Source organism: Grammomys surdaster, unplaced genomic scaffold, assembly GCF_004785775.1.
Source record: "Grammomys surdaster isolate TR1022 unplaced genomic scaffold, NIH_TR_1.0 139, whole genome shotgun sequence".
Taxonomy (NCBI): Eukaryota; Metazoa; Chordata; class Mammalia; order Rodentia; family Muridae; genus Grammomys; species Grammomys surdaster.
Window position 1 is genome coordinate 8,512,870 of NW_021604597.1, and position 27,018 is coordinate 8,539,887.

At 34.3% G+C, this 27,018-nt stretch overlaps 1 protein-coding gene across 2 annotated transcripts in view; it reads left to right on the forward strand.

Moving 5' to 3' along the window:
* Window positions 1-24,932, forward strand: part of Tsc22d2 (TSC22 domain family member 2) — a 45,903-nt gene extending 20,971 nt beyond the window's left edge. For both annotated transcript variants that reach the window (XM_028763650.1, XM_028763651.1), the window contains 2 exons: window positions 22,497-22,548; window positions 23,201-24,932. In XM_028763650.1, coding sequence (XP_028619483.1) covers window positions 22,497-22,548; window positions 23,201-23,461 — 313 coding nt within the window. In that variant the 3' untranslated portion in view covers window positions 23,462-24,932. The remainder of the gene's footprint in view (window positions 1-22,496; window positions 22,549-23,200) is intronic.
* Window positions 24,933-27,018: the final 2,086 nt, after the last annotated feature.

Consider the following 27,018-nt stretch of genomic DNA (forward strand, 5'->3'; position numbering starts at 1 on the left):
TGTATTTGTAAATAGCCATGTATGATAGAAAAGTTTCATTCAAAGGTAAAATCTGTGACAGCATAATGCACCTCATACGTTTAGGTCAGATATCTTAGATAGCTGCAGAGTTTCCTTTCCAAGACTGTCTGGAGTTTTGAACACACTGATCTTCCTCAATAATGGGTCTCTTTCTTTCTCCCTCCTCTTTGCCCCCCCCCATCCACCCATTAAATAATTCTATTTAGAGTAGGTAAAATTGTATCCACAACTTTTGCCTTTGCTGTGGATCACTGACAACAAAAAATAAAAATACGTATTTATATAACACAGGAAAAGTTTTTAATGATGTCATTCTTAAGGGATTGAAGTAGATGCCCCATTAGGAAACTTTCTGGCAAATAATAATAATAACTTAAGAAGATACTCTTACCAAAGTAGTTTTGGCCATTTTTAAATATTTCCCCAGTTTTCTTTGCCTCCTCTACCCAGATATTTCCAGGACCACTGTTGAATAATTCAGGATATACTATTTTTGCACATAAAGCACGTGCACATGATGGTTGTTCTTACCAACATGTCCACTTTAAAAATTGGAAATATAGACAGACAGATGTCGGGATAAACATGGAATGCTATCTTAAGTGATCCATGCAGATTGTTATGCTCTTGCCAGCTCTACTGGATTAGAAACATCCATGGATTTGGGCCAGAGAGTAGTGCTCCAGTGCATTCTATAGTGTTAAAAACTGTCTATATCAGGTTGTATGGTGTTAAATCAGAATTTCTGGATCATGATCTTAAACTTTTAATTGGTTCCATTTCTATTTGACTCTTCACTGACAAGTATTCTGGTGGCCTGGAACTCCATGTTGGAATTTTAAGTTTTAATCAAATCAAGTATTTCAAATTATTTTACATCTAAAAATATCAGTTGTGTAATCATGGTAAAACATGAACCTTTGCTATAAACGATTTTAAAGGCTATTTGATTACAGCACTTATTTACTTAAACTCTTTGCTAGAATTTTTTTTAGAATTCAGCATCGGAGGAGGAATGTGACATAATAATGATCGAAAGCCGAAAGTTTAAAAGTTGTGATGCCCTCACATGGTTGGAGGGTTATTCTAGCTTCTAAGGACTGAATGTTGTCCACAAGAGTGTCTCATCAGGTCATAAATTGGTAAGACTTAATGGATTAGATTTTATGTATTATACCTGATGTTATTGTATTGAGATGACTATATGAACAAAATGAGCACGTTGTGTAATTAATAGTATAAAATATAAGTTAAACTTAGAATTTTAAATACTTGGATTATGTAATCATTTCAAAGTCTCACAAAGCACAAGCCCCTGCCTATGTAGTATTTATAATAAATAAAGCAGTTGAAAAAAGAAAGTGAAATCCTGTATGATAGTGACATTAAATACTACTATTGCATCTGTTATAGATGCTTACAGTGTAGTGAAAGCCCAAAATACTTCACAGCTATTTTTCCAGGAATTATTTGAGAAGTAATTTTTTTAAAAGAATATGCCCATTTTCTTCATAAAATACTGTATAAATTAATTTTATTTCTTTGGAGGATTTTACTTTCTTCATAAAGGCCATCTTTGTTTCTAAACACAGCCAGTTTTTTTCCAGTTTTAACGTTGAGAATACTTAAATTGCCAGTGTTGTATGAAAGCAGTATATTAGATATCAGTATACTTTTTTAATATCCTGAAAATTAATTTCTCTCAGAATACTCTGCTTAGAAAACAGCTTGTTTTATGTACCTTCCTTGTTTTCTAAAGCTGTGTTTTAATGAAGTGGACTCTTACTAGGCTTTAGGTCAGGATAAATAAGATCTTTATTTTTTTAAATCTGAAGTTTATAGTTTGAAAATGAAGGAAAAAAAGTATGGGCTAAGTTGTATGTCCATAATTATATAGCTATGGTACTAATGTTGTTATTAAGGTATGGTACACAAATACTACAAAGCTATCAAGAACTATTTGGAGTTTCTAAGAAAGCTAAAATGTGTGGATTGATACTAAGCAAGCCACTGTAGCTGTTTCACCTTTATACTCTAGCAGACATAGGTCTTTGTCCACTATCCCCTTAGCCCACATTCATGCCTACACTGTCTTCTCAATAATATCCTCAGTTGTTTCTAGTGTGGTTTTTATAACTACTCCGTAAACTTAAATACCTTCAAGTAGTAATTGTGAGTAATATGGAAAGAAATAAGACAAACCAGTAAATTCTTTATTATTCTATATACTTCTTGTTTCTTCATTTTTCAATAATAAATCTGCATAACTCAATCAAGAGAATGTCTAATTTGTCTAGTATATGTTTAATAGTTAAAGGCTTCAGAAAGTTGTAAATTTTAGGAATTTAAGATAGAATTGTGCACAGTCATATATAAAAAGTTTAGAAAATTCATCAGATCTTCAAGAATAGTTAATACTAATACTGAATGTTTGGCTTTGCTTGGTGGCATGTGCCTTTAATCCTAGCACTCCAGAGTAAGGTAGGAGGATCTCTGGAGTTCATCCTGGTCTCCGTAGCAAGTTCCAGGACAGCTGGGACTATGTAGTGAGATCTTCTCTGAAAAATAACAAGCAAACAAAGTGAGTGGATTTTGTTTTAAAAGGCAAGCCTTGTTAGTCACCCAAGTGTATGATTTACAAGAGGAATTTTTAACAAGTGCATTGATCCTACTGATTTTCACTAATAATTGACCTCCAAAGACAAATCAGAGCCTAGCTGCTCTAGTTTTAAATTTTCATACTGCTAGAGTGGTAGCACATGCCTTTAATCCCAACACTTGGGAGTCAGAGGCAGATCTCTTGAGTTCAAGACCAGCCTACTCCAAGGATCAAGCTCCAGGAAAGCCAGGATGACACAGAGAAATTCTATCTTTTTGTTTGGTGTGGGGGTGGGGGGTAGGGGTGTAGGAATTCTTATACTGTCAATCCTTGTTTAAGTTTTGATTCAGCTTCTCTACAAACTAGTGGTGTTACTGTTAGACATATTTCACTTAGTTTTTCTAAATCAGAATTATATAGATATCATCTATCAGTATCCCTGATGGGTTTTTTTGTTGGTTGTTTTTTTTTTTTTTTTTTAAGTTTGGTTTGTGGCAGGGTTCCTGGAACTTGTGTAGACAGAGTAGCCTTGAACTCATTCTTTCTGCCTCCAGAATGCTATTCTTAAAAATATGTACCACCATTTCTATTAAATTTTCTTGTTTTGCAGAGAAAGAAATTAAAGCATAGAGAGATTAAATAATTTATTATTTAGCCATTAAATGGTGGCACTAGGAGTCACATTTAGTTTTCATTGGAATATATATATGCTCTCAGTATGCTGGCATGGAGAGTAACCCTAGATAACTTGGTAAATAAGTATATTATACAAAAACATGATTATATGATTTTAATTTACATTGAACTTGAGTTTAATGTGTCATTCTCTATTAGAAAATCATTCTTTAATCCATAAGGTATTTCCAAAATATATATCATGAGTTGTATAGTGTCCAAAATTAATTTTTGCATTGTTGAAATTTAATGTTTACGATTATAAGCAAATAAATGACTATTGTAATTCTTTCTTTCAAAAAAAAAAAAAGTCTTCAGCCCGAAAGATAGAAGTTGAAGGTGTTTGACACCAAACCCAATGACCCAAATTCAGTCATCATGATTTATGTAAGGGTGAAAAGGAGAAAACCAACTCCCACAAGTTATCCTCTGATCTCCATGTTCATGTCATGGTATGTGCATGTGTGTGCACATACACAAACACACACTAAATAAATAATGCAAAACATTAAAGTCTTAGTACATATTAGAATAGTATTAAATGAAATTATTACAAAACTTAAACCTTTAGCAAGCAAGTTTTATAAATAACAAACAATATGGAGGCCATTTTAAAAGCTCTAATTGCATATATTTTCTAGAATAATGCAAAATATATGTAGAACTACTAAATTTGTTGTAAGAATTTCTTTGTGAATTTTTACTTTGTTGTAAATAATTCCGTGGAGAAATTTGTTATTTGTACTTTTGAAACATTTATTAAGCAAAGTTTCTTTTAGGTACAGAAGCCTTTAATCATTATATGTGATTTGCATATATTTTTTATTTTAATTTTCCATATCATTGAGCTCCAAGCCTTATAATATTTTGTTTATATTTTAAATATAGAGAACTATTAAACATTTTAAAATTCTATGTTCTGAATATGATTTAAAACCAGGCATGGTGATACACACCTCTAATCCTAGCATTTACAAATCAGAGGCAGGAGAATGTTTGAAGATAATGTTTGAAGAGTTTGGAGATAATCAAATTTGATGAGTCCCTATCTCAAAACAGTAGAGCTATTAATATAGCTTCATGATATATTGATTGCCTTAAATTTACAAAGTTCAGTCTACATCACCACATAATAAATGGGAGACACAGGGAAGGTAAAGTTTAATCCTAAATAATATATTTAAAAGAAGTTTAAGTTAAAAATCATATAAGAGTTTGCAGTTACGTTGACATTGTTTACAGAAAAAGAAACTATTCAATGCCATGATATACAAACAACTTGATATCTAATCAGAATATGAAAACCTTTAAAGTATTATTTTTGAGAATACATTTATGCCTCATCTTCTTTAGTAGTAATACTTTTATGTTTTCAAAAATAAAACTATGGAAAATTTAGACAAAAGAAGAAAAAAGTTACACCTAATGTAACTTTCTAACACAATTACTCTCTCAGTCATTATACATTCCCTTTTAGACTTTTGAGTTACATGCATAAATACACACACACATGCACACACACACACACACACACATACATACATACACACATATATACATACATGAACACACACACACATAAACAGGTATTGAATGTGTGTACTAATAGTGGTCATTGTGTAACTTTTCAGTACGTTTTAAGCTAATATAAAGTAAAACTTCTATATGATAGTAAATTTCATTTTGCTACTGTGACAAAATACTTGAGAAAGTAATTTAAGGAAGAGTTTGTTTTGGTTCACAAGTTTTGGTTTTGGATATAGAGAGAGGTAGAATATCATAGTGGAAAGTACATAGTGGAGAAAAGTAGTTTATCTTGTTGGAGGAAAGTAGTTTATCTTGTGTCATCAAGGAAGCGGTGAGCCTATAAGAAAAGTATGAAAGGAAGGGTCTTGCACACAAACCATACTCATCAAAAGCATATCCCTTTGACCTACTTCTTCCGGCTAGGGCTCTACCTCCTAAGAGCCCATTAGTCACCTCTCATCAGGGGCCAAGCCTTTGGGAGACACTTCATATCCAAACTGCTTTACTCTGCTTCAGCCTCTCAAAACTTAAGGCTGTCTTTAATGAAAAATTCATTCAATAAATATCAAAGTTCCAACATTGTTTCACAGGGAAAGTCTCTCTAAGACTCCTGGCAAATTCATACTTATTAGCCTGCATTAAAAACAAAAACAGGCTGGGCCAGCGGTGGTGGCGCACGCCTTTGATCCCAGCACTTGGGAGGCAGAGGCAGGCGGATTTCTGAGTTCTTGAGTTCGAGGCTAGAGCCTGGTCTACAGAGTGAGTTCCAGGACAGCCAGGGCTACACAGAGAAACCCTGTCTTCGAAAAAAACAAAAAACAAACAAACAAAAAAAAACAGGTTATATATTTCCAGTTTACCCACAGTATAAACATTGCCATTCCAATGGTGAAGGAGACATAGACATGAAGAATTGAACCAAAACAAGAGCAAGCCGCAGGAGAATAGACATTAAATCCTCTAGCTCTTTGTGTGGCATCTGCTACATTCAGTGGTATGATGTGTACTCCTATACACTTAGCCAGCCCTACCCCTCTGACCTTGCTGGTTGCAGTACACATGACCTCCCTACTAGGCTAGCTCTGTTCATTGCCTATGGCTTTCCTTGGTAAATTTCCATGTTTTTGTCATTTCTGACTTTGTGGAATATTCATGTCAGCTTGAGAATAACTTTTACAACTTCACATAATTGACCTTTCCAGGGCTTCTCACAGGGATTCTAATCTTGCTACACATTGCCTGGCTTTCAAGACTTCTTGGACATCAGTGGAAGTTTCTATGACCTCTCACTGTTTAAGTTCTGCATGGCTAGAAAGCCAACATAACTTATATGATACCAAAAAGATGATTCCTACCATATAACACATGTAAAATACTAAAGAAGGTACATGGTCTAGATAGCTGTTCTTATAGCTATCCTAATTATGTAGGCTTCCATTTGTGGTCATATAAGGTATAGTACTAATATAACCGTAGTCCCAAAATAGTAAGGAGATATTGCTTAAAAGAAATCACAATTTTAATTTTAGAAATCACAAGGATGTCTTCTCTTTGTAGTTGTTGATCGTACAGGGACTTCTTAGGATTATTTGTGCTCAGGTCTACTAATAAAAGAGTAAAGTGTCTTGGAATTTCTTCATGCTTCAAAATCTCACTCACTAAGACCGCCTACTTGTTATAAGGCATTTTTTAAAAGCATTATGAATCATCTTTATCTCATATAACTAAATCTTCAAATCTTTGTCCTCCTTTGCTCACCTTCAGAATAACTTGGTTTCTTTTACTTCCTCTTAGACTCATTCCTGATCAAATTGTCAAAGGGATTGGCCAGTTGAGAGGAATTCATAGATAGGTATTTCTGAAATATGATTATGAAATTCATACTTTCACTAGATTGACCTCTGAACCCATGTAATCGTAACGTGAAAAGTCTTCATTATCTGAAAGATTAGGAGTTCAGAAAATCCACCATGTTTTTTGTGAAATCTTCCATTCCTTTACCACCATGCTCAGGATAGAGCTGCTGTGTTTCACTGGTGTGTAGATCATACAGTAGCCAGTAACATATAGAAATTGCTATAATCTTTTCTCAATAAATAAAACCAAATGTAAAGAACATTTTAGAAGGCGTACACATTAAGGACTAGGCTCACAACCAAAAAAAGAATAGAAAGAACTGTACTTACTGACTTGACTTCCACTAACAGTAGGGAGAGCTGCCCGTTTTTAACTGTTCTTGTGAGACTCTATAGTCATTTTTAATCTTTTAAATACCTGCTTCATTTCTTATATCTTTGTCCTGGCAAGCTCAACATAGCACCAATTTCAAACTGATCTTTATAAGTATAATTAGATAATATATTAAATATTATAAGCTGTTTCATAGTTTTCTTTGGAAATATGCTGAATATTAGCCATATTTAGAGTATATAATAAGAAAGACCCCTGAGTTCCTGCTGTCAAGATTTACACTAAGGCAACATTTGATAAAGAGAACAAACAAAATTGAACGGTGAAGAATCAGAAGACTATTAAAAAGAATGAGGCAGCTAATGAAGGCCTGAAAGGAAAGGTCCCATCGCAGATGACTTATCTCTTTTATCTAAATTAATATAACAAATATCAGGCCATGATAGAAATTCAGAATTCATCATAAAGACTTTATACAAAACTGAGGCCCAGGCCTATAGGATGATAAATAAAGGCACCTGCCACCATACTTGAAAAGCCAAGTTTAATTCCTAGGGCCCACATGGTAGAAAGAAAACTAATCAACTCCAAATCTCACAAGTTGTCATCTGACTTCCATACAGACACACCCACACAATACATTAATTAATTAAATGTAATTTTTAGAAAAGTTTTAAAGATTTTACATAAGCTGATGTAAACAGCTATTGACATTCTACCATGTGACACATCTAAATTTCACTGTTACCTACAGTATACCTCACTATCATTTCAGAAATATGATTTAGCTTTAAACTAGATAGTTGTTAGTAGTTGACCATGTGCCACTCTCTGTACCATTCTTCTTTAATGAAAAAACAAAATTTGAAACCCTTGTATATTTTCCTAGTGTTATTTTCTTAGTGCCTTTATTGTTCTGTACCAGACTCTTTACTGCTTTATATCTAAAGCAGTAAAAGACTAGAGATAATAAGCAAAGAAGCATTGTATCCCAATGTTGCTGGGTTGTTTTGTTATTATTGTCATTTTGTAATATTTATTGTTGCAGTTTCACATAACACTAAAAAAAGGCCTGGGGTATTTTGAGTTATACTTTTTGCAAATTTTGTTAAATTGATTTTGTTACATTCCAGTAACCATTGGTGGTGATTTTTTTCCACAGTAACTGTATGTTATTGTATACTGTTAAATTCTGACAATCTAAGGATTAGATATATTTATTACTGTGTAGTCTACATAAATGCTGTATCTTAAGCCTTAATATAAATTTCAATCTCAAGTTAATTTTATTGTATCTATTTTGGGATTGTATGAAGTCTTAAAATTTGACTAATAAAATACAAAAAAAATCAAAGTAAATCTAGTAGGTTATAATTAGGATTGTTTAAAATTCTTTGGAATAACAGTAAACATGTTTTTAATAACTAAGCATAATTTCTTAATATTTCATGGGCTCAGGACCTTAATTCTTAATTTGTAGTTTAAGATAATTTTTAAAAGCTGGCCTTACAGGGTCCGAAGACAAGATAACTGTTTCAAACAGTAGAATGAACTAATTTAATCTTGTATTTCCATAAGACCTTTGGACAGTCTTCCATTAGCATACTACAACTGTGATCCCCACTTTACAGACGAGGCTAGTTAACTCTCTAGGATACACTCCTCTAGTAAATGGATAGAATTCAGATGTAAAAACAACTGGAGACTGAAACAGGAAATTTCCATGTTTGAAGCTAACCTGGGTTATGTAGCAAGGTCCTGTCTCTTTTGGTTTTTGTTGTTTTGTTTGTTTGTTTGTTTGTTTTTGTTTTTGTTTTTGTTTTTCGAGACAGGGTTTCTCTGTATAGCCCTGGCTGTCCTGGAACTCACTCTGTAGACTAGGCTGGCCTGGAACTCAGAAATCCGCCTGCCTCTGCCTCCCAAGTGCTGGGATTAAAGGTGTGTGCCACCACCGCCCGGCTGCAAGGTCCTGTCTTGAACAAACAAAAAAAGAGACAACTTTTCTAATTCAAAAGCCTATGCTCTTAAAAATGTAATACTTTGAGAATCCAATTTTTGACTCAGACAACAGATGAGAGATAAGATGTTTTACCTCCCAGAATGGCTACCCCAACCATGAGACAGAGAGCAAAGGGGACTTTAGTAGTAGTGAAATGATGGCCTAAACAGCATTATGCTTAATCTGTGCTGTCTTTTATTTGTTGAAAATGTTCGTTTATTCAGAGTTAAGACTGTAATTTTCACACATCTCAACTGTAAAACATTGATTAGTTTATTAAAAGCCAAATTGGTTTATTAAAACCCAAAGAGAAACAATATATTGGTACACACCAGCAATCACACCACTCCAGAGGAAGAAGGGGTAGGATTGCAAGTTTTAGACCAGCCTGTGCTACATGAAGAAATCCTAAGCAAAATAAAGCAAGCAGATATTTCCCTCAGTAAAGAATATTATTCATTTTCTTAAAGAATAATGACTGTTTGGTGTTACTATTTTAGTCCAAAAAAGAAGCAAGCAATTACATATTCAGAAACCTCAAGATAATCTCTTATGCTTCTGGGTTTGATCCAGTTTTGAAATAATCCCTTAACAACCTTTATTTTATTACTATGCTGGACTTTGGATGGGGGTAGGTTATGAAGGAAATAAAGAAGCAAAGAAAAAAATTAGTAACCTTTGAATGTGATTTAGTTTTGGGATCTTAGTGGCTAATCTTAAAACTAATTTTTTTTCATTTGTATTGTCCATAGAGTTAGAGTTTTTCTAGAACACAGGTTTAAATATCTTTTCTGTCAAGAAGTGAACATAACTGAAAATAATAGCTATAAAATGGGGAAAGAACTATATATTCGTTCCTATTATAGTTTCACTTTAGTTTACTAAGTAACAGTTTTGATTTTCTTTTTGGTCAAGTCTCCTGTAGAAATGGCCTTGCAAGAATCTGTTCAAAAATGGCTGTTAAGTTGGAAGAAACAGTATTTTTGATAAAGGAGATAGTTTGAGGCTATTGAATAAATAGTATTTCTAAAAACTATACAGTTCGCAGTGTGCTTCCCATTTTATCTTAACTTTAAGCATGCTCATTTTCTTCCACAGGTTGAGCTAGCTACCCATTCTTATAACTCTCAGATCTAGAGCTCTTGGCCTGAGAACTCCTCTGTAATTCTAGATACCTACTCCCTATGTCAACTTCCTGTATTTCTCTGCCAGGGTTCACATTCTACATGGTAATACTATTTTATAAAATTCTAAAACCAATTGATAAAGGAATGTATATCTAATAAGAATAATTTGCCAAAGTACAAATGACTCAAGGTAAAGCCAGCCTACACTGTGTATTTACTAATTCGATATCTAGTGATCCTACCACCCCGGATGCTGGCAAATTTTTCTAATAACCATTGTTCTTTGGCTGGCATCCTTGGTATAGGAAAGGCAGAATATGTATTATCCCAAAAGTTATCTTCTCACTTTAACCATTGTGTTCTCCTCACAGGCAGAAAATAAACAAATCAATATAATTAAAGATTTTAAAAATATTTTTACTTGTTATATGTATGGATGTTTTTGCATTCTTGTCTGTATGTGTACCATATGCATGCCAGATGACCAAGGAGGTCAGAAGATAGCAAATCCCTGGGACTGGAGTTACAGACAGTTGTGAGCTGCCGTGTGGGTACTGGGAATCAAACCTGGGTTCTCTGCAAGAGCAGGAAGTGCTCTTAACTACTGAACCATCTCTCCAGTCCCTTTTTAAGATTTACTTATTTTATTTTGTTTGTATGAGTGTTAGTATGCATGCTTATATGAAATCAGTGTAAAATTTTAAAACGGCAAGTATTTAGCTTCAAACTAAAAATGAGGAATGAGATTCAGAGCTATTTCTATATTCATTTATTCTGAGTGTAAAATGATAACATTGTCAATGTCCACTCTCTAGGAAGAATTACCATAAAAAAGTTACAGGGTAAATGCAGGAAACAGTTTTGGGGAAGTGATAATGAAATTGTGTATATAAGGAAAGGGGCCTCAGAATTGAAGCACAGCAAATGACACAGGATTCAAGTATACAGGTTTTTTGTTTTTGTTTTTTTTTTTTAATTAAACCTTTATAGACAAAACTTGAGCTGAAGGAAAAAAACAATAATTATCCCAGAAATACTTGGGGAGAAAGAAATAAGCAAAGAGTAGGAGTTCTGGAGAAAAAAGCTCAGCAGTATTGGAGCACTTTCCAGGCATGCAGAAGACACTGGGCCCCAGCTTCAGCATCAGGGAAAAAAAAAATAGTAGTAAAGGAACCTTGGAGGGTTTAATGACATGAAGTTCCAATTTAAAATATGAAATGGGTTTAGGAAAGAACATAAGAACTGCATATGGTAGTTCATTCTTGTGATTCTACCACTCTAGATATGGAAGCAGGAGGATCAAGAGAATCAATCAAGCCTGGAGGCTGAGCAGTGAGCACACTGGTAAAGAGCAGTGATTGCTCTTCAGGCTTCAATTGCCAGCCCCCACATGGTAATTCAAAACCATTCTCTAACTCTGGCTGGGGGTCGGGAGTGGGGGTACCTGGCACTCTCCTGTTCTTGGGCATTGCATGCATGTGATGCATAAACATACATGCAGGCAAAACACCCATATGTATAAGATATAAAAAGTTCAAAGTTGAGATGATGAGACAGACAGCTCACCAGGTAAAGGCCAAGCCAGATGACCTGAGTTCTATATCCTGCAATTACATAGTAGGAGAGAATCAGCACCAGCAAGTTGTCCTTTGACCTCAGCATGAACAAAAAAGAGGCCAAAGCTAGCCTAGACTAATGAGCTACTACTTCAAAAGAAAAAAAAAATTTAAAGTTACCTTTTGAAATAAATCTAAGGAGTTTCCATTAATAGCCTAGTTCCTTTTGCAGGGAGAGGAGGCATCTTTTTGTTATTGCTGAGAATTTCCAAGCTAATGTTAAATGAATATGGCTATTTGCAGAAGATTATTTTTATGTCCCACTACTGTTTGAAATTTTATTCTGTTCATGGTTTCTAAAATGGAACAGGAATCTGAATGAACTTTTACATTTGTATGTTTTTATTTCTACACTCTCTTTTGCCATAGGTTTTCTCAGGTTGTATTTGTTTTCACGGATGTATACCATGAAACTTGCCCATGAACATTAGATGATGAAAAAATACTATCATTTCCTCTTAGTTAAGGGGGAGAAAAACCTATGAAAAGAGTAGGATTGATCTACTATAAAATGCCTGGCTCTTAATGTTTATTCCTTTCCCAGCTGAACTCTTTTAACTCCTTAGGTGTCTCTGATAATAAGAATTTTTGCTGTTGGGCTTATGCCATTTTTAATTAAAATTAGCATCTTTGAGGAAATGGAAAACCTTTTAAAATAAGTATTAAACTATGTAGGTTTTGCTTGTTTTTTTGTTTTTTTGTTTTGTTTTGTTTTGTTTTTTGCTTTTAAGATTTACCGATATTCTTAGATCACCAACTTTTCTACCCCAGTAAACTAAAGGATGGTGTTAAAATATAGAAGTACTCATCAATCACTATAGTGTCAATTTTTAAAATTTGGATGTAAGCCCCTTGGTGTGTAGCATTCACTTCTTAGTAGTATATCATCAGATTACCTGATTGCTGCTGTGCAAACAGTAAAATTAAGTCAAGAAAGCCTTTTTTAAATGTAAGCACCCCAGAGTTAGTGAAAAATGCCACCCTTCCTTGTTTTAGTCTGACTCAGAAGAAATAATCTTTAAGTCTTCTCACATCTTGCCTGATGTTAGTGGGACAAGCAGCAAGTAGAGGATTCAGTTGGTAGAGTGCTTGCCAGAGTTCTAAGATTATCCCCTGGAACAGAATAAAACAGGCATCATAGTACATGCCATGTCATGGTGCATACCGTGTAGCCTAGCCCTTTGAGGTGGAAGCAGGAGGATTGGGAATTCAAGGCCATCCTCAACAACATGTAGAAAGAAAGGAAGGGGGTTTGGGGAGTATGGTAGTAGATAACATCATTCATCTTGAGTAGATATCCCATGTTCTTATAACATTAAATTATTTAACTTTAAGTAATAAGATACTAACCCTTTTCACTCATTTGAAATATTTGGATACAGTTACTCAAGTATCACTTTATATCATTTTCAGTTTTTCCATGCAAAATTCATACATACTCTGTTTTTAATTTTTAAAAAATGTAGTTCCACTAGTTTGTTTACATTTATTTGTGTGTGGATGCACATGTGCCATGGTATACCTGTGGAGGTCCGAAAACTTGTAGTTGGTCCGGCCCTTCCACCCACTGGGACAAAGCAACACCACAGAAGAACTATATCAGAATTTTACTGACAGATACAAGGATGACTCCACCACCCCCAAATATGGAATTGGAGAGAGAAACCAAAAAAGATACTATTAATCTTGGTTTTATCTTCTTTACAATCAGCTATTTTTGTTGTGTAAATAGACTGGACAGACAGTGCTAACAGTAATGAGCTATATTCTTAAATATGTTCAACTCTTCTATACTAAGGGCCTAAGTTTTGCCAATCATAGATGTCACAGTAACTTCTATTTTATATATTTAATAAAGTACCTTATTCTGGACTAGTGAGATGCTCATTGGGTACAGATGTTTGCCTTGTAAACCTAAACCTTCAGTTCCATCCCTATAACCTACACAGGAAGAGGAGATTCTCAGTTGTCTTGTCTCCACATGTGTGCTGTATAACATGTGTGTGCCTGCCCTCACACATACAGCAATAATAATAAATGAAGTTTTAAGTGCTTAATGGTAGTGGCTCAGTGGATATGGGTGCTGCTACCAAACTGAAGAACCTGAGTTTGTTCTCTGGGAACTACATAGAAGGAGGGAGCGTACTCTCTCAAGTTGTCCTCTGACTGGCATACAAATACCGTGGTATATGCACATATACACAACATTTTTTAATGGAAAAGTAAAAAAGAAAAGCCCTATTTTACAGGATGAAGTAATCCCTAGAGACAACATAATCAATAGCTCCTTCTTTCCTTCTTTCATTCCCCCTTTTCCCATCTTTTTTTCTGCAGCCATTTTTTTTTCTTAAGTTTGCGCTGCACAGGGTAAATAAGTCCATTTTTTTTTGTTTTTTGTTTTTTGTTTTTTCGAGACAGGGTTTCTCTGTGTAGCCCTGGCTGTCCTGGAACTCACTCTGTAGACCAGGCTGGCCTCAAACTCAGAAATCTGCCTGCCTCTGCCTCCCAAGTGCTGGGATTAAAGGCGTGCGCCACTACCGCTGGGCTGACAAGTCATTTTTTTTAATGTTTTTCCTATATTCTTCCAACATATAGTGAAACTAGTCATCTATCTCTGTTCTCCATTTGCCTACTTTTCCAAACATGCACCTTCTAAGTTTGTGTGTGTATATGTTTATTTGGTTTCTTTGTACATTTGCACAGCATATACAAGATATATTACTCCTTGGTGTATGTGATAATATATTGTGCACACAATAATTTTAAAGATGTTCTGTACCTTGTCCCTTTCTCAGTAAATTAAAACAGCACCCCTGACCCAGAGATATATGCTGTTCACTGTGTTCTTTTTTAGAGATGCATACCAGTCAGCTGTTATTTACCACTTTTCCACTGATAGAACTCTTGCTGTTAAAACAGTACTCTAGTGGCTGGAGAAATGGCACGCCATTAAGAGCACTGGCTGCTCTTCCTGAGGACCCTAGTTTGATTCCCAGAACCTACATGGTAGCTCACAGCATCTGTAACTCCAATCCGAGGGATCTAACACCCTCTTTGGGCCTCCATAGGCACTGTACACACACAATGCACAGACATACATTCAGGCAAAATACTCATACACATAAAATAAACGTAAAACCTCAGACAAATAAAATAGTGCTGTAATGAGTGGTTTTGTAAATAAGATATGCTGTATGTATACCTAAGAGATAAATTCTTAGATTCAGGATTAATAGTTCAAAGAGTGAATCAATAAAGAAAAAAATAAAGGAGAAAATTGGGTTGAGTGAACTGAAAAATGTTATGTTATAGTTTTAATTTATATGATTTTTCATATATTTTGCTGTGTGTGTGTTTTGTTTTTTATTCTGTTTTGTTTGGGGAGACAGTCTCATGTAGACCAGTAAGCTGTCTGTGTGAATTCTTCTATTAGGCTTAGAGTCTTTTAGATACCTATAAGTACTTTTTTTCCTTTATGTTTCAGACATAGACTGTTCTTAATAAGTTTTCTTTGAATCCCTTAATATAAATTACATAGTTGACTTTAGACAAAGGGAGACTAAATTAGGAAGAGAGCATGGTGGTGGTGGGGTGTGTGTGTGTAATTTATTTTCTTACCATGTGAATGTCTTTAATTTTTTTTTTTTAAGTATGTGAGTGCACTGTAGCTGTCTTCAGACACACCAGAAGAGGGCATCAGACCCCATTACAGATGGTTGTGAGCCACTATGTAGTTGCTGGGAATTGAACTCAGGACCTCTGGAAGAGCAGTCAGTGCTCTTAACCACTAAGCCATCTCTCCAGCCCTAATTTTTTTAATATAAGAAATTTCACATAAACACACACATATAGAGAGAGGACTTGTGAATTTACCAATGTCTTCCATGAATAATCTTCTGTGACTGTCCTTAATAATATCTAAACTAGGAACCTGACATAGGTACATAAAATCCAGATGTTTGCTTTTCTTCTTTTAAACATTTGCTTTTCTGATCAGGAATTTGACCTAAAATTAGCTGATGAATTTTCTAAAAATCATAGTGATGGATTAGTGTACAAAATTTTTATAGAAAATGCTAACAGTGAATATCAGTTTTTGCATAAATATTTATCTCAGTTTTTAAAGGTTCCTTGTGAAAAGCTTTTACATCTTTGTTAACTCTGGTTACTTGAGAAAATAATAATACCTAAATCTTGCAGTAGCCTTAATATCTGCTTGCTCAAGATAAATAATAGCTATAAAAAAGAAATCACTGTGATCCAGGCATGGGAGCTCATGTTTGTAATTCCAGTGTTTCTAAGGCTGAGAGATAAGGATCATAAGTTTGAAGTCAGTTTGGGATGCATAGTGAGACCATATTAAAGCCCCTACCACATTTCTTACTGTAGGTTCCTACTAATGAAAGTTTCAGAGGTTTTTTTCTGGGAGATTTAATCATTAAATTAAGCACATTCTTTTATATTAGAATTTATGATTACTTGTCAGTACAAAATACATAGAAATTTGAATGCTTAGCTTAATTTACCTCAACCTACCTCCCCGCCCCCCTCTTTGAGAGAGTGTGTGTGTGTGTGTGTATGCACATGCATGCTCTGTCTTGTTTTACTAGGGATAAACCAAGAACTTCACATAGGTTAGACAAGCACAGTAATCACTTAGCCATATTTTCTTCTTAAAGACAGGAGATTAAGATTTGTGTTTGCCTAGAGATTAGTTCTATATGAATTTTATCTCTTTGAACTCCTTTCGGGGAGGGGAGAATTAATTGCTCTTAAGTATTTTAGGCCCCTGTGAGTTTAGAGAAATAGTCTTCCCCAGGGAAGAGCACAGGATTAATTAACCCACTACCAAATAACCTTGAAAACATGCATCCAAGCAAAACTATATGGACTACAAAGGTTGTACTTAGAATTATGTTTGTGTGTCTGTATCTTTGTATGTAACATTAATTTTTTTTAAAGGCCGTGATTAAGCTGCCTGTGGTGGCTCATGCCTTTAATCCCAGCACTCAAGAGGCAAGAGTCAGGTGGAGGACAGCCAGGGCTAAATAGAGAAACTCTGTCTTGAAAAACAACAGCAACAACAACAAAAATAAAATAAAGAAAAAGAGGCCATGAATTTGAAAGGGAGGCTTCAGAGGGAGGAAAAGGAAGGAGGAAACGGTATAATTATAACCTTAAGAAATAAATAATTTTTAAGTATTTTAGTATTATTTAACCTTCAGTTTTGTAGAATTTTATGTTAGATTTAGTCTTCAATCAGCAACTTACAGTTGTATTATCTATCTTAAATAACTGCGTTTCTTAAAAGACAGGCAAAATGCTACCTGTGTTTCAATTAATGTTTTAGTAATAATGCTATTATTATAGCTCTTCTATTGAGAAATGGTAGGAATAAAATTGGTAAATAATTTACTGTAAGCAGCATATGATTTCTGAGGGCTGTAGATCTTAGCTGCTATCATGATTGCTACTTGGTTTGCAGAAGGGAGCTTAGGGATAAAGAATCAGAATTGCCTACTCAAACTAATTGACTCTTATTACAGAAAATTTAATTCTGTAATTTAAGAAATTCCTTTACTGTTGTGTCAGTGTGAATGTGACTTGACAGAAAATTTGAAGGATCTTTGAATAAAAACAAGGTAACTTTTCTATAGTTTTCGATTTATAGACATAGAATTTTAATATATTAACTCTGACAGACAAGAACATTTTAGTTTCTAGCAAATAGACAGACTATGATGGCTGTCCAAAGATCATTGAACAAATAAATAGATGCCTTTTCTAAGAAGTTGCCTCCCTTATTCTGAGAGTGGAACTGCTTCTGGGAATGTGCTAGATAAGATAAATAACATGAACATGTTATGAAAACTGTTTAATCTTTGGATCCATGCTGTTTCACAGCTAACATTTAGTGCTTATTTAAAGCATTCTTTAACATACACAGCTCAAGATTTATTTAGGTCAATATAGATAGGTGCTTTCTTTCACAGTCTTTCTCAGGAAGAAAAGTCATAGATTTTAACATTGGATCTAGGTTTGGATTCTACCATAGCATGTTAGTTTTCTTACTAATACAGTGTGAATATTGCCCAGACTTATTGATAATTATAGGTCTGCCATAAAATGAATTGTCATAAACTTCCTCTGCTTTGTCATTTTGTTTATTAGCATTTAGATAGAGAAAAGACAGGAGACTGGAGGGGTTATCAACTGTCCTCATTCCAGGAGTGTCTTTAACTCAGTAGTTCTAGGGCAGATCCAGATATATCCACTTCTAGGAAGTTCCCAGGTAATGTTGCTGCATCTAGTTAAAAGGAATTTCACTTTGAAAACTAGTTTATCTGAATTCAGAGAATTTTCATGACTTCTCAATACAAGTCATTAGTGTTTGAAATCAAGTTACTGTTATCTCTATCCTCAGAATGCATTTGAGCTCTTACATATCAAAGCACTATGTCCACTTGGAGAAATATGCTTGCATTGTTCTTTTATTGTTTCTGTTCTTATTTTAGACAGGTAACTATTTCATGCCAGTCTACTTTATTATAGATTCAGCAAAGGTTACCTCTCATGTCATTTAAAAAGTGAAATCAAATTAGATGACCTTGTCTTCACTGATTTCACTTGTAAAGTCCAGGTTTCTTTCTGCCTTCTTATCTTCTCTGTAAAGCTGTGCACTTGATCATTACCAGTTGCTAAAGAATAAGAAAGACCTGGGAAGAAAAGCAGCTGGTAGGAGCCAGCTGGGATGAAAGAAATCGGCATGGAAAGGCACACTACCTAATGTAGCATGGTTACTTTTGACTTTTGTTCTTTCTGTGACTAGATCTGTAATTAGCTTTATTTAAACATTAAATTCAGGGTTAAGCATGTAGCCCAGTACTTCTTATCTTTCAACATCCTGTATTTTTGTTCATTGTCTCTGTTAGAACTTTTAACTTGTTAATAAATGCTAATCAGGATTTTGTTTTCCCTAAAAGTTGTTGCCCATAATTGAAAATTAACCTTTGGCTTCATTTTGTACTTCTGGTTTACAATAATAGCTTAAAGCAAGAACATCTGAGCTTGTCATTTTTCTCTGTATTTCTGGTAGTAATTATAGCACTTGATTTAAAATGGATTTACTTCAGTTTGGGAGAAATACGCACGAATGCATGCACGCACTTGAGTACCGTGCCCCCCTGATCTAAAACACATGGTTTATTCTTACATTACATTTATTCTAACACTACATTTAGGGGTACCTAATTGTATGATGGGTAGATAAACCATATGAACAGATTTCAAAAAAAGAAAGACAAAATATTTCCTTGAGGAGCTTAGATCTTGAAACTGTTCAAAATATGGTGAATATAGTAATAAAAAAGAAATCAAGGTATACATCAACATTAGATGAAGAAAAATCAAAGGGAAAAATATTTGGTTTTATTCATTAGTCTCATTTGAAAGGAAGCAGAATCTCTGGCCTGAGCACTACAGAAAACATTTACCTCATTTGAAACTGCACTTAAGACAACAGTATCTTTGTTATAAATCCGGCCATTAAATGGTGGTTCCCAAATCCTAAAATACATTAACTGTTCTTGTTCCAGGAGTGTCTGACTCAGCAGTTCTAGGGCAGATCCAGATATATCCATTTCTAGCAAGTTCCCAGGTAGTATTGATACAGTATTAACCAGTTAGTACTGGTTAAAATGAACTTCACTTTGAAAACTAATTTATTTGAATCCAAAGAATTTTCATGGCTTCCTAAGTGTTTGAAATCAAATTATTGTCATCTCTAGTTACCATCAGGATATATTTGAGCTCCTATGTGTCAAGGTACTGTTTACTTCTTCTCTAAAGATAATTGAACTTCCCTCAAGAACCTCAATCTAATAAAATCAACTGTAGTTCTATTAGTAGAGTAAAAACAATCACCTTGCATTGATCATTATTCCAGGAACTATGCAAAATAGTATTTTAAACTCATTTAATCCTCAGAGGATTAGGACATAAAATGCCTATTTGAGGTAGGGGAAAAAAATCTATAAACTAATTTCCCAGAATTCACAGTGAGTATATTAAGGAGTAAGAATTAAGTATGGTGCTATGGCATCTTCCTACACTATTTAAAATTAAAAGTATACGTATTGCTGAACTAGAAGAGGGATAGAATAATTCTAACTATACTTTAGGACAGCGAAAAGTATCTCAAAGAGATTGCCCTGAGCACGCACATTAAAGAATGAGTGAAAGCCACATAAATTAGAACTACAGTATCTCCAGAGAGCAGGTTTTTTGTTTTGTTTTGTTTGTTTGTTTGTTTGTTTTTTGTTTTTGTTTTGTTTTGGTTTTTGTTTTTTGTTTTTCCAAGACAGGGTTTCTCTGTATAGCCCTCTGCTTCCCAAGTGCTGAGATTGGGAGCACTGCCCGGCCAGAGAGCAGTTTCCGGAAAGTGAAGGAAACATGAGAAAACATATCAGATCATAAATATTATGTTAAGACCAGAATACATAAAAAGGATAAGAGACCATCTATAGCAATGGCCAAAGTCATGAAGAATTTCATAAACTAAGTCATTTTAAAAGTAGGATTGGTTGCTGTATGTGATGTTCTATACCTTTAATAACACTGGGGAGCCAGCGACAGATAAATCTCTTGAGTTTGAGGCCAGCCTGGTCCACATAGTTTCAGGTCAGCCAGGGTGATATAGTAAGACCCTGTTAACTGCTCCCCCCACCCCAAGTAGGATTGGGGTTTTTGTTTGTTTTTGCATATTCTTTCTCCTGTAACTTTTAATTCACTGTAAGCCAGTGGTTCTCAATACAGTCAGGCAACAGGATCAGCATTTTCTGGGAACTTGTTAAAAGTGAGGTTTAGAACTCAGCAATCTGTTTAGTATAGATGACTGGTGCGTACTAGTTTGATGAACTATAATTGATATAAATTGTTAAATATTATTAAAATAGTAATTGTATTTGTGATTTAATTTTATTAGAGTACAGTGCTCAACAAAAATGAAGTGTTGAGATCTAATAGACTACTTTTCTTTAACATGATCTTTCTATAGGTTGTAAATAGCTTCCTTGTTGCAATGAGATCAGAGTCAGGAAAAGAATTTGTTAGGTCAGTGGCATTCAAAGTATAGCGTGCTCATTACTATTCCTTAACTGTATGAGTTGGAAACTTATTGACTCGTTTTAGTTAACAAGAAAAGAAAATAATACTCTCCTTTTTTAAATTTTTAAACTGTTAATGTCTAGAAATGGTATTATAGTTAACATTTTAAAGTATTCTATTTAAGCTACATGTATCAAAGGAATAGGATGTTTTCACACCATGAAATGACTTAAAGTAACAGTCTGTCTTGGTAGAAGTAATAATACAGAAAAGATAAACTAGGATTCTCAAGCAAGTGCTAGTTTAAAATGCCTGTCACCATCTTTATTTGTGGTGATTTTAGTTTTACGCTAAAGCCTTATAGATTATATAGTTGGTCAGTAATTTAGTTACATGTAATCTTATTTTACTTTGCACATATTTCTCCAGTGACCGAAAGCCCAGCATATAACCAGTGCTGGTTAGTGAATATTCTTTTAAGATCTTAAGTATGCAGTACCCTTTCATCTTAGCAGCATCAAAAAGTTATTACAAAAAGACATAAAGCATTTTCTGTATGTTGGCTGAAAGTACCAAAGAGGAAAGTCCATTGAAGCTTAGGTACTGACCCCATTCATTTTATATAGATAGGGAAACTGAGGTCCAGAGACATTAAATAAATGAGTGAGTAGCCAAACCTGGCATGATAGCCAGGCCTACTTGGATTGTAATCTAAAAGGTACATGGAAAAGAATGGTTCTGAACCTCAACCTGGCATAATACTAATAGACCATAGCATTCAAAGTAAAGTAGGCTTGAAATATTTTAAATCCCAAATTCTTGTCAGCTATAGTATACTTTGTAAGTAGTACTTAATAATGGTTTATTCCAAAATTATATTTAAAGACCTTGTGTTTTAACTCAGAGTAGTATCAGATTTCTTTTATTCTTTTATAAGACCGTTTTAAAACAAAAAGTTTAAATTAATTCTGTCTTTCAAAAATCTATAAAAATACCAACAAGAGTGAGTATATGTATAGATTCTTGTTACTTTTACTACTTAAACAATGGGAGACTATAAACCATAGAGAACAATTATTTAATCTTCTGTGTCTCACAAATGTTCAGATAGTATTTGAACTTGGGATATCTACTTAGTAGCTAGACAGCTGAATTACTTTCAGGAAAAACACATGCTTTTCTTAGATGATATCTGCCAGCAAGTAACCTATAATCAAAGTACATAGGTCTACCAGAACATTGAATTCCATTTTAACCAGCTTACCCAAAATCCTCTTGAATTCTTTTTAGAAGCCCTTCCTACACACCTAAAAACCAGATGTTAAAATATAAAATTGATAGAAAGAAGTCATTATCTGAATTTTACTGTATTAAGACCACCAAATAGAAAACTCCTAATTAAAATTGGGAGTAAGTTTTAAAGTGGCATATGTATGTCATAGACAAATTACAAATATTGGGACTATAAATGATTTTTAGAAGACAGCCATGTACCAAGATCCTCATGTTAACAAGTTAATAAATTTAAAGTTACCACATTTGGTATTGGGTAAACACAAATATCTTTTTATATTAAGAGTTGGAAGGATGGTTAAAGTTTTAAGGATAATTTAATGAAATATTCTAATTTTTTCCAGTGCATCTGGGGGCGGTGTTGTAGCCATTGACAACAAAATAGAACAAGCAATGGTAAGTAGGTTCCCAGTTGTCCTTTCACTTTACTGTTTGTCAGACTGACTGGATCTCCCAGGTCCAGATAGCAAAAACCTAATTTCTTTAAGCCAAAAGTTACCTGTAATAGTATCAAAATTTAGAAAATGCTAGAACATGGAATGTTTCTAATCCACACATACTAGTCCTTCTGTCTGATCATGTCATATTTTGTGCAATACCATGGATCAGGACGGTAAGAGGGAAACACATAATTGAGTACATACAGTATGTGTTCATCTGAAAAGCTTCAGCCTTTTGTTCATTTAAAGTGGAGGCTATGTGACACTTCAGTCTTTAAAATACTCCTGTGACTAGTTTATTATCAGACAACGTTGCATTGGAATATTACTTCTCTGTTGTCTTTATCCTGCATCTTAAAATGTTCACTCTAAACTTTGGGAGCACTTTTTATACTAGCTGAGAAAGAGACCTTTTTCACCTCATCTCTCACAGACCCTGTTAAGATAATCACAGAAACATTAAAAAGCAAGAGGAGAAAACTGCTTTTAAAAAAACAAAAATATAGAGGCCACTTAGTGTTTATAAGGCACCCAAATAGTCTAGAACTAAGTAGCTCTTAACTCTTCTCAACTTTATTTTTTGACATTCCTAATTTTGTTCTTCACAGGATCTGGTGAAAAGCCATTTGATGTATGCAGTAAGAGAAGAAGTGGAAGTTCTAAAGGAGCAAATAAAAGAATTAGTGGAAAGAAACTCTTTACTTGAACGAGAAAATGCACTGTTAAAATCTCTTTCAAACAATGATCAGTTGTCCCAACTCCCAGCCCAACAGGCCAATCCTGGTAGCACTTCTCAACAACAAGCAATGATAGCACAGCCTCCTCAGCCAACGCAACCTCCACAGCAGCCGAATGTCTCCTCAGCATAAAGCTTTCTTAAGCCTCGTTAAGGAAAAAACTGAAAGCAATCTTTCCTTGTGTGCCACTGGTGTTCTTTCCACTTTATAGAAAGCAAGTAGCCATGCTTCGGCTGTGTGCTTGGCCTTTTCAGTATTAGACAATCGTTCTACAGGAGCTTTCCCTCTCTAAGATGTCATGCAGCACTGTTGATGTCCACTTGTGTGTCATCAGTACACAAGGAGAATACTAGATGAGGTTTATTAAAGCAAGCAGAGTCTGCATTCTACATGTGCGCATGAGTGGGATCTTTAAAAGTTTTGGTGGCTTTCCCACGTTTCTTACCACCCATGGATGTACCTTGAGCCTTCCTGTCACATTATAAATAACAGTTCATCTAAAGAGCCACTTTTCTTTCTATATCAGTAACATTTGCCTACATAAGTTTTCATTTATTTTGTGTTTTATTTATTACAGGGCTGCTATTTTCATATTGTACATGAACAATGTCACAGAACTTTTTTAATTTTCTTGAATAATTATAAGTATCAGTAAAGGAGTTGAACGACAGGATTACATTTAATAAATAAAAACGTTTAGGCAATAATTGAACAAAAGAATCCTGGCACATTTCTAACACTAATGGCAATTTACCGTTGGTATTTATTTTCAATAGTAAAGATCCAGCTTGAATGTAAATTTTGTATAGTTGTAAGTATGAAAAACACAGTGCACCTGTACAGGTAGTCACCAGTTATTGTGATATAATAAATAATTGGGCTATTTTCATGAAGAAAACTTTGTTCATTTGTTTCTATTTTCTAATAGAAATTGCCACAATTCCTCTGCTTTTCAACATTTCGTATGACCTTTTTTTTTTTTCTTTTTTCTTTTTTTGGGGGGTGGGAATAAAAAAGCTGTGAAATTGTTCAACCTACTTTGTAACCAAAGAAGCAAAGCTGTGTAATGGAGTTTTGTTTTGTTTTATAATGCACATTCTTTATGTATTTTTATTTAGTGTTTTCTTGGTCACAATTTTCTTTGCTGTCTAGCATGATCTGCATGGCCTGTAATCTTTGAACCACTTTCGTACCTCATGTTTTTATCCAGCACTCTTATTGTACTGTGTACTAGTCTGTGAACAATGTCAAATAAAAAAGAACGAACAGGTCGTTTGGTGGAGCTGAGCTAGTGTACAATGCACCAGTTGTACAGAAACAAAAATGAAGTGAGCCATCTTTTGTTCATTTAAAATGGTGTTTTGAATTTCATATGCAGAAAACGTTTTGTTACATTGCAGATTTTAATGTATTTAATAAATGCAACATGCAGATTAAGTGCAGTGTATACTGAGTATTTAAATTAAAATGTACATTTCATAAATACAGTTTCAAGAGAAAGCATCATTTTGTGTATACTAACACATTAAGTGTATGTCAGAAATTGATGTAAAAATATATATTTTAACACATTTTCTGAAATTAAACTACAGTTTTGTTCAAATATTTGGCTCTATATGTGTTCAGAATTTGACTAGATTTGTATTTTCACAGTTCAAATATTCCTTAAGTGAACACCCATTATGGTAATGACAATGATAGTTCTTAAATTTTCAAAGTGAAATAATTTAAAGAACACAAGAATGGTGAGCAATATTTGTACTCAATATTCATATTATGTTAACAATATAAATAGGAAATCCTCGTCTACCAAAACTTTTACTTGAATTCAGAAAGGTGCCTGTAGAAATTAACATGTCCTGTATGGGTATCCCACTAGCTAATTAAGTCTTAATGAGAAACAGTAGTTAGCTTTCCTTGTTAGAAGAAGTTGAATGTTCTTTATCTATTTGAATCGTTCTAGCTTCAAACAAAAGGCATAAAATTGAAATATACATGAGATTACCAAATATTTTATATTCTAGTTGTGTTACAAGAAATAATGTTCAGTAAACAAAATTTTCATGTTAATTAGTAGTGTTAGAAATACTTAAAAGAACTAGGTAAGTATGTAGCCTTGCTATGTAGTAACCCTAAGGATTCAGAGTGAGATTCTAGTAGAGCCACTGTGGGCAAGGTAGGATGTGAAACTGCTGTTGGAATATAAACCTGAAGATTCCTCTCTCTGCCTTTCATTGCTAATAGTGTGGTACTTCATACAAAGAATGTTAGAAAAGGGTTGCAGAAGGAGACAGTTAAATGGCAGATGGCTGCCCAAGAATGCACAAGGTCTTGTTTGATACTTGGCACTTTTTTTTTTTTAATGATTTTTTGTGAAAACACAAAATGAGTTTTTGTTCTAGGGATAGAAAAACAAGCAAAATATAGTATCCACCAAGGAAATCATTAATATCCTAAGGTTAAAAATGGTGACAGCAATTGCTACTACTCATATCTTTTTAAAAGGAGTAAAAATCCTATGGTTAGCCCCACCCAAAAAAATCAAAAGAATTGACTTCTGATAAAGAAATGCAAATCATTTTAAGCAGTTACATCTTTTAAATAGTAAGAATTAAGCCTACCTGTCTACATTTTTCTCCAGAATGAAATGTGGCAGTGAGTGTATAATAAACAAGCTCAGTGGTGTGAAGCTTAAGAAGCAGTGTTCAAAAAATGCAGTCGTGTGCCTATCCTATATTTATTCCCTAGGACACAAAAGTTTCGATTGCCTAACCTGTCCCCTACCTAAAGTTGTGTAATGAAGTTTACATCTAAATCTCTTTTCCCATTACCACGAGGCACACTGAACTCCAGAATCAGGAACAAAGGTATTGTGCTTTTATTTGGAAATATTTGAATTTGAATAATTTCTTCCTACTTGGTTTGTTAAGGATCTTCATTTAGATTAGGTCTTTGTTGGGGTTAGAGTCTTTGAATACCTAGACTATCAACTAACTGAAATTCCAATTTGTGAAGTAAGTCTTATGAGAATGTCATTTCGGTTTCAGCCTATAGACCAGGTGCTAATACATAAGCTTTATGTTGGTTTAATTTTCTAATACAGTACTGCGTGTACAGTTGAAAACTAACTTTGTCCAAAGGAAATTATTTTTAGGTAGTCCTAATGTAATCTTAAGATCTATCCAACAAAACAAAAAAAGTATAAGGAGTTGGGGAATTAAGCACTCTGCTGTTTTAACTGTTAGATGAAGCTACTCAGCCCTGATGACATGTTCTTCATGATGGATGTGTTTCATTTCTCTTCAATGATTCTGATGAAAAGTGAAAGGCCAGTCCCCAGGATTCACAATTGAATTGAGGCTACACAAACCAACCAATAGGGTGAGACAAATACAGTAAAGGTTGGCTTTCTCAGGGTTCCTGAACTGGTGACATCTAATTCTTGAAGGTCACAAGAGGAAAGGAGTGTTCCAAACATAAAGTCCTGCTCAAAGCTCTGAAAGCATGAACAGGGCTCCTTAAAGACCACAGAATTTTGTGGGAGGGAAACTAGAAATAACTGGCCCTGTCAGCGTTGTTAGTTTGGCATTATTAACAAAAGTGATTCATTGGATGACGTCTAGTGGGATAAGCTCAGTTCAGTTCATTGGTAGAGTGGTGGGTGGAAACTGGAGACAGTTTAGAAAAAT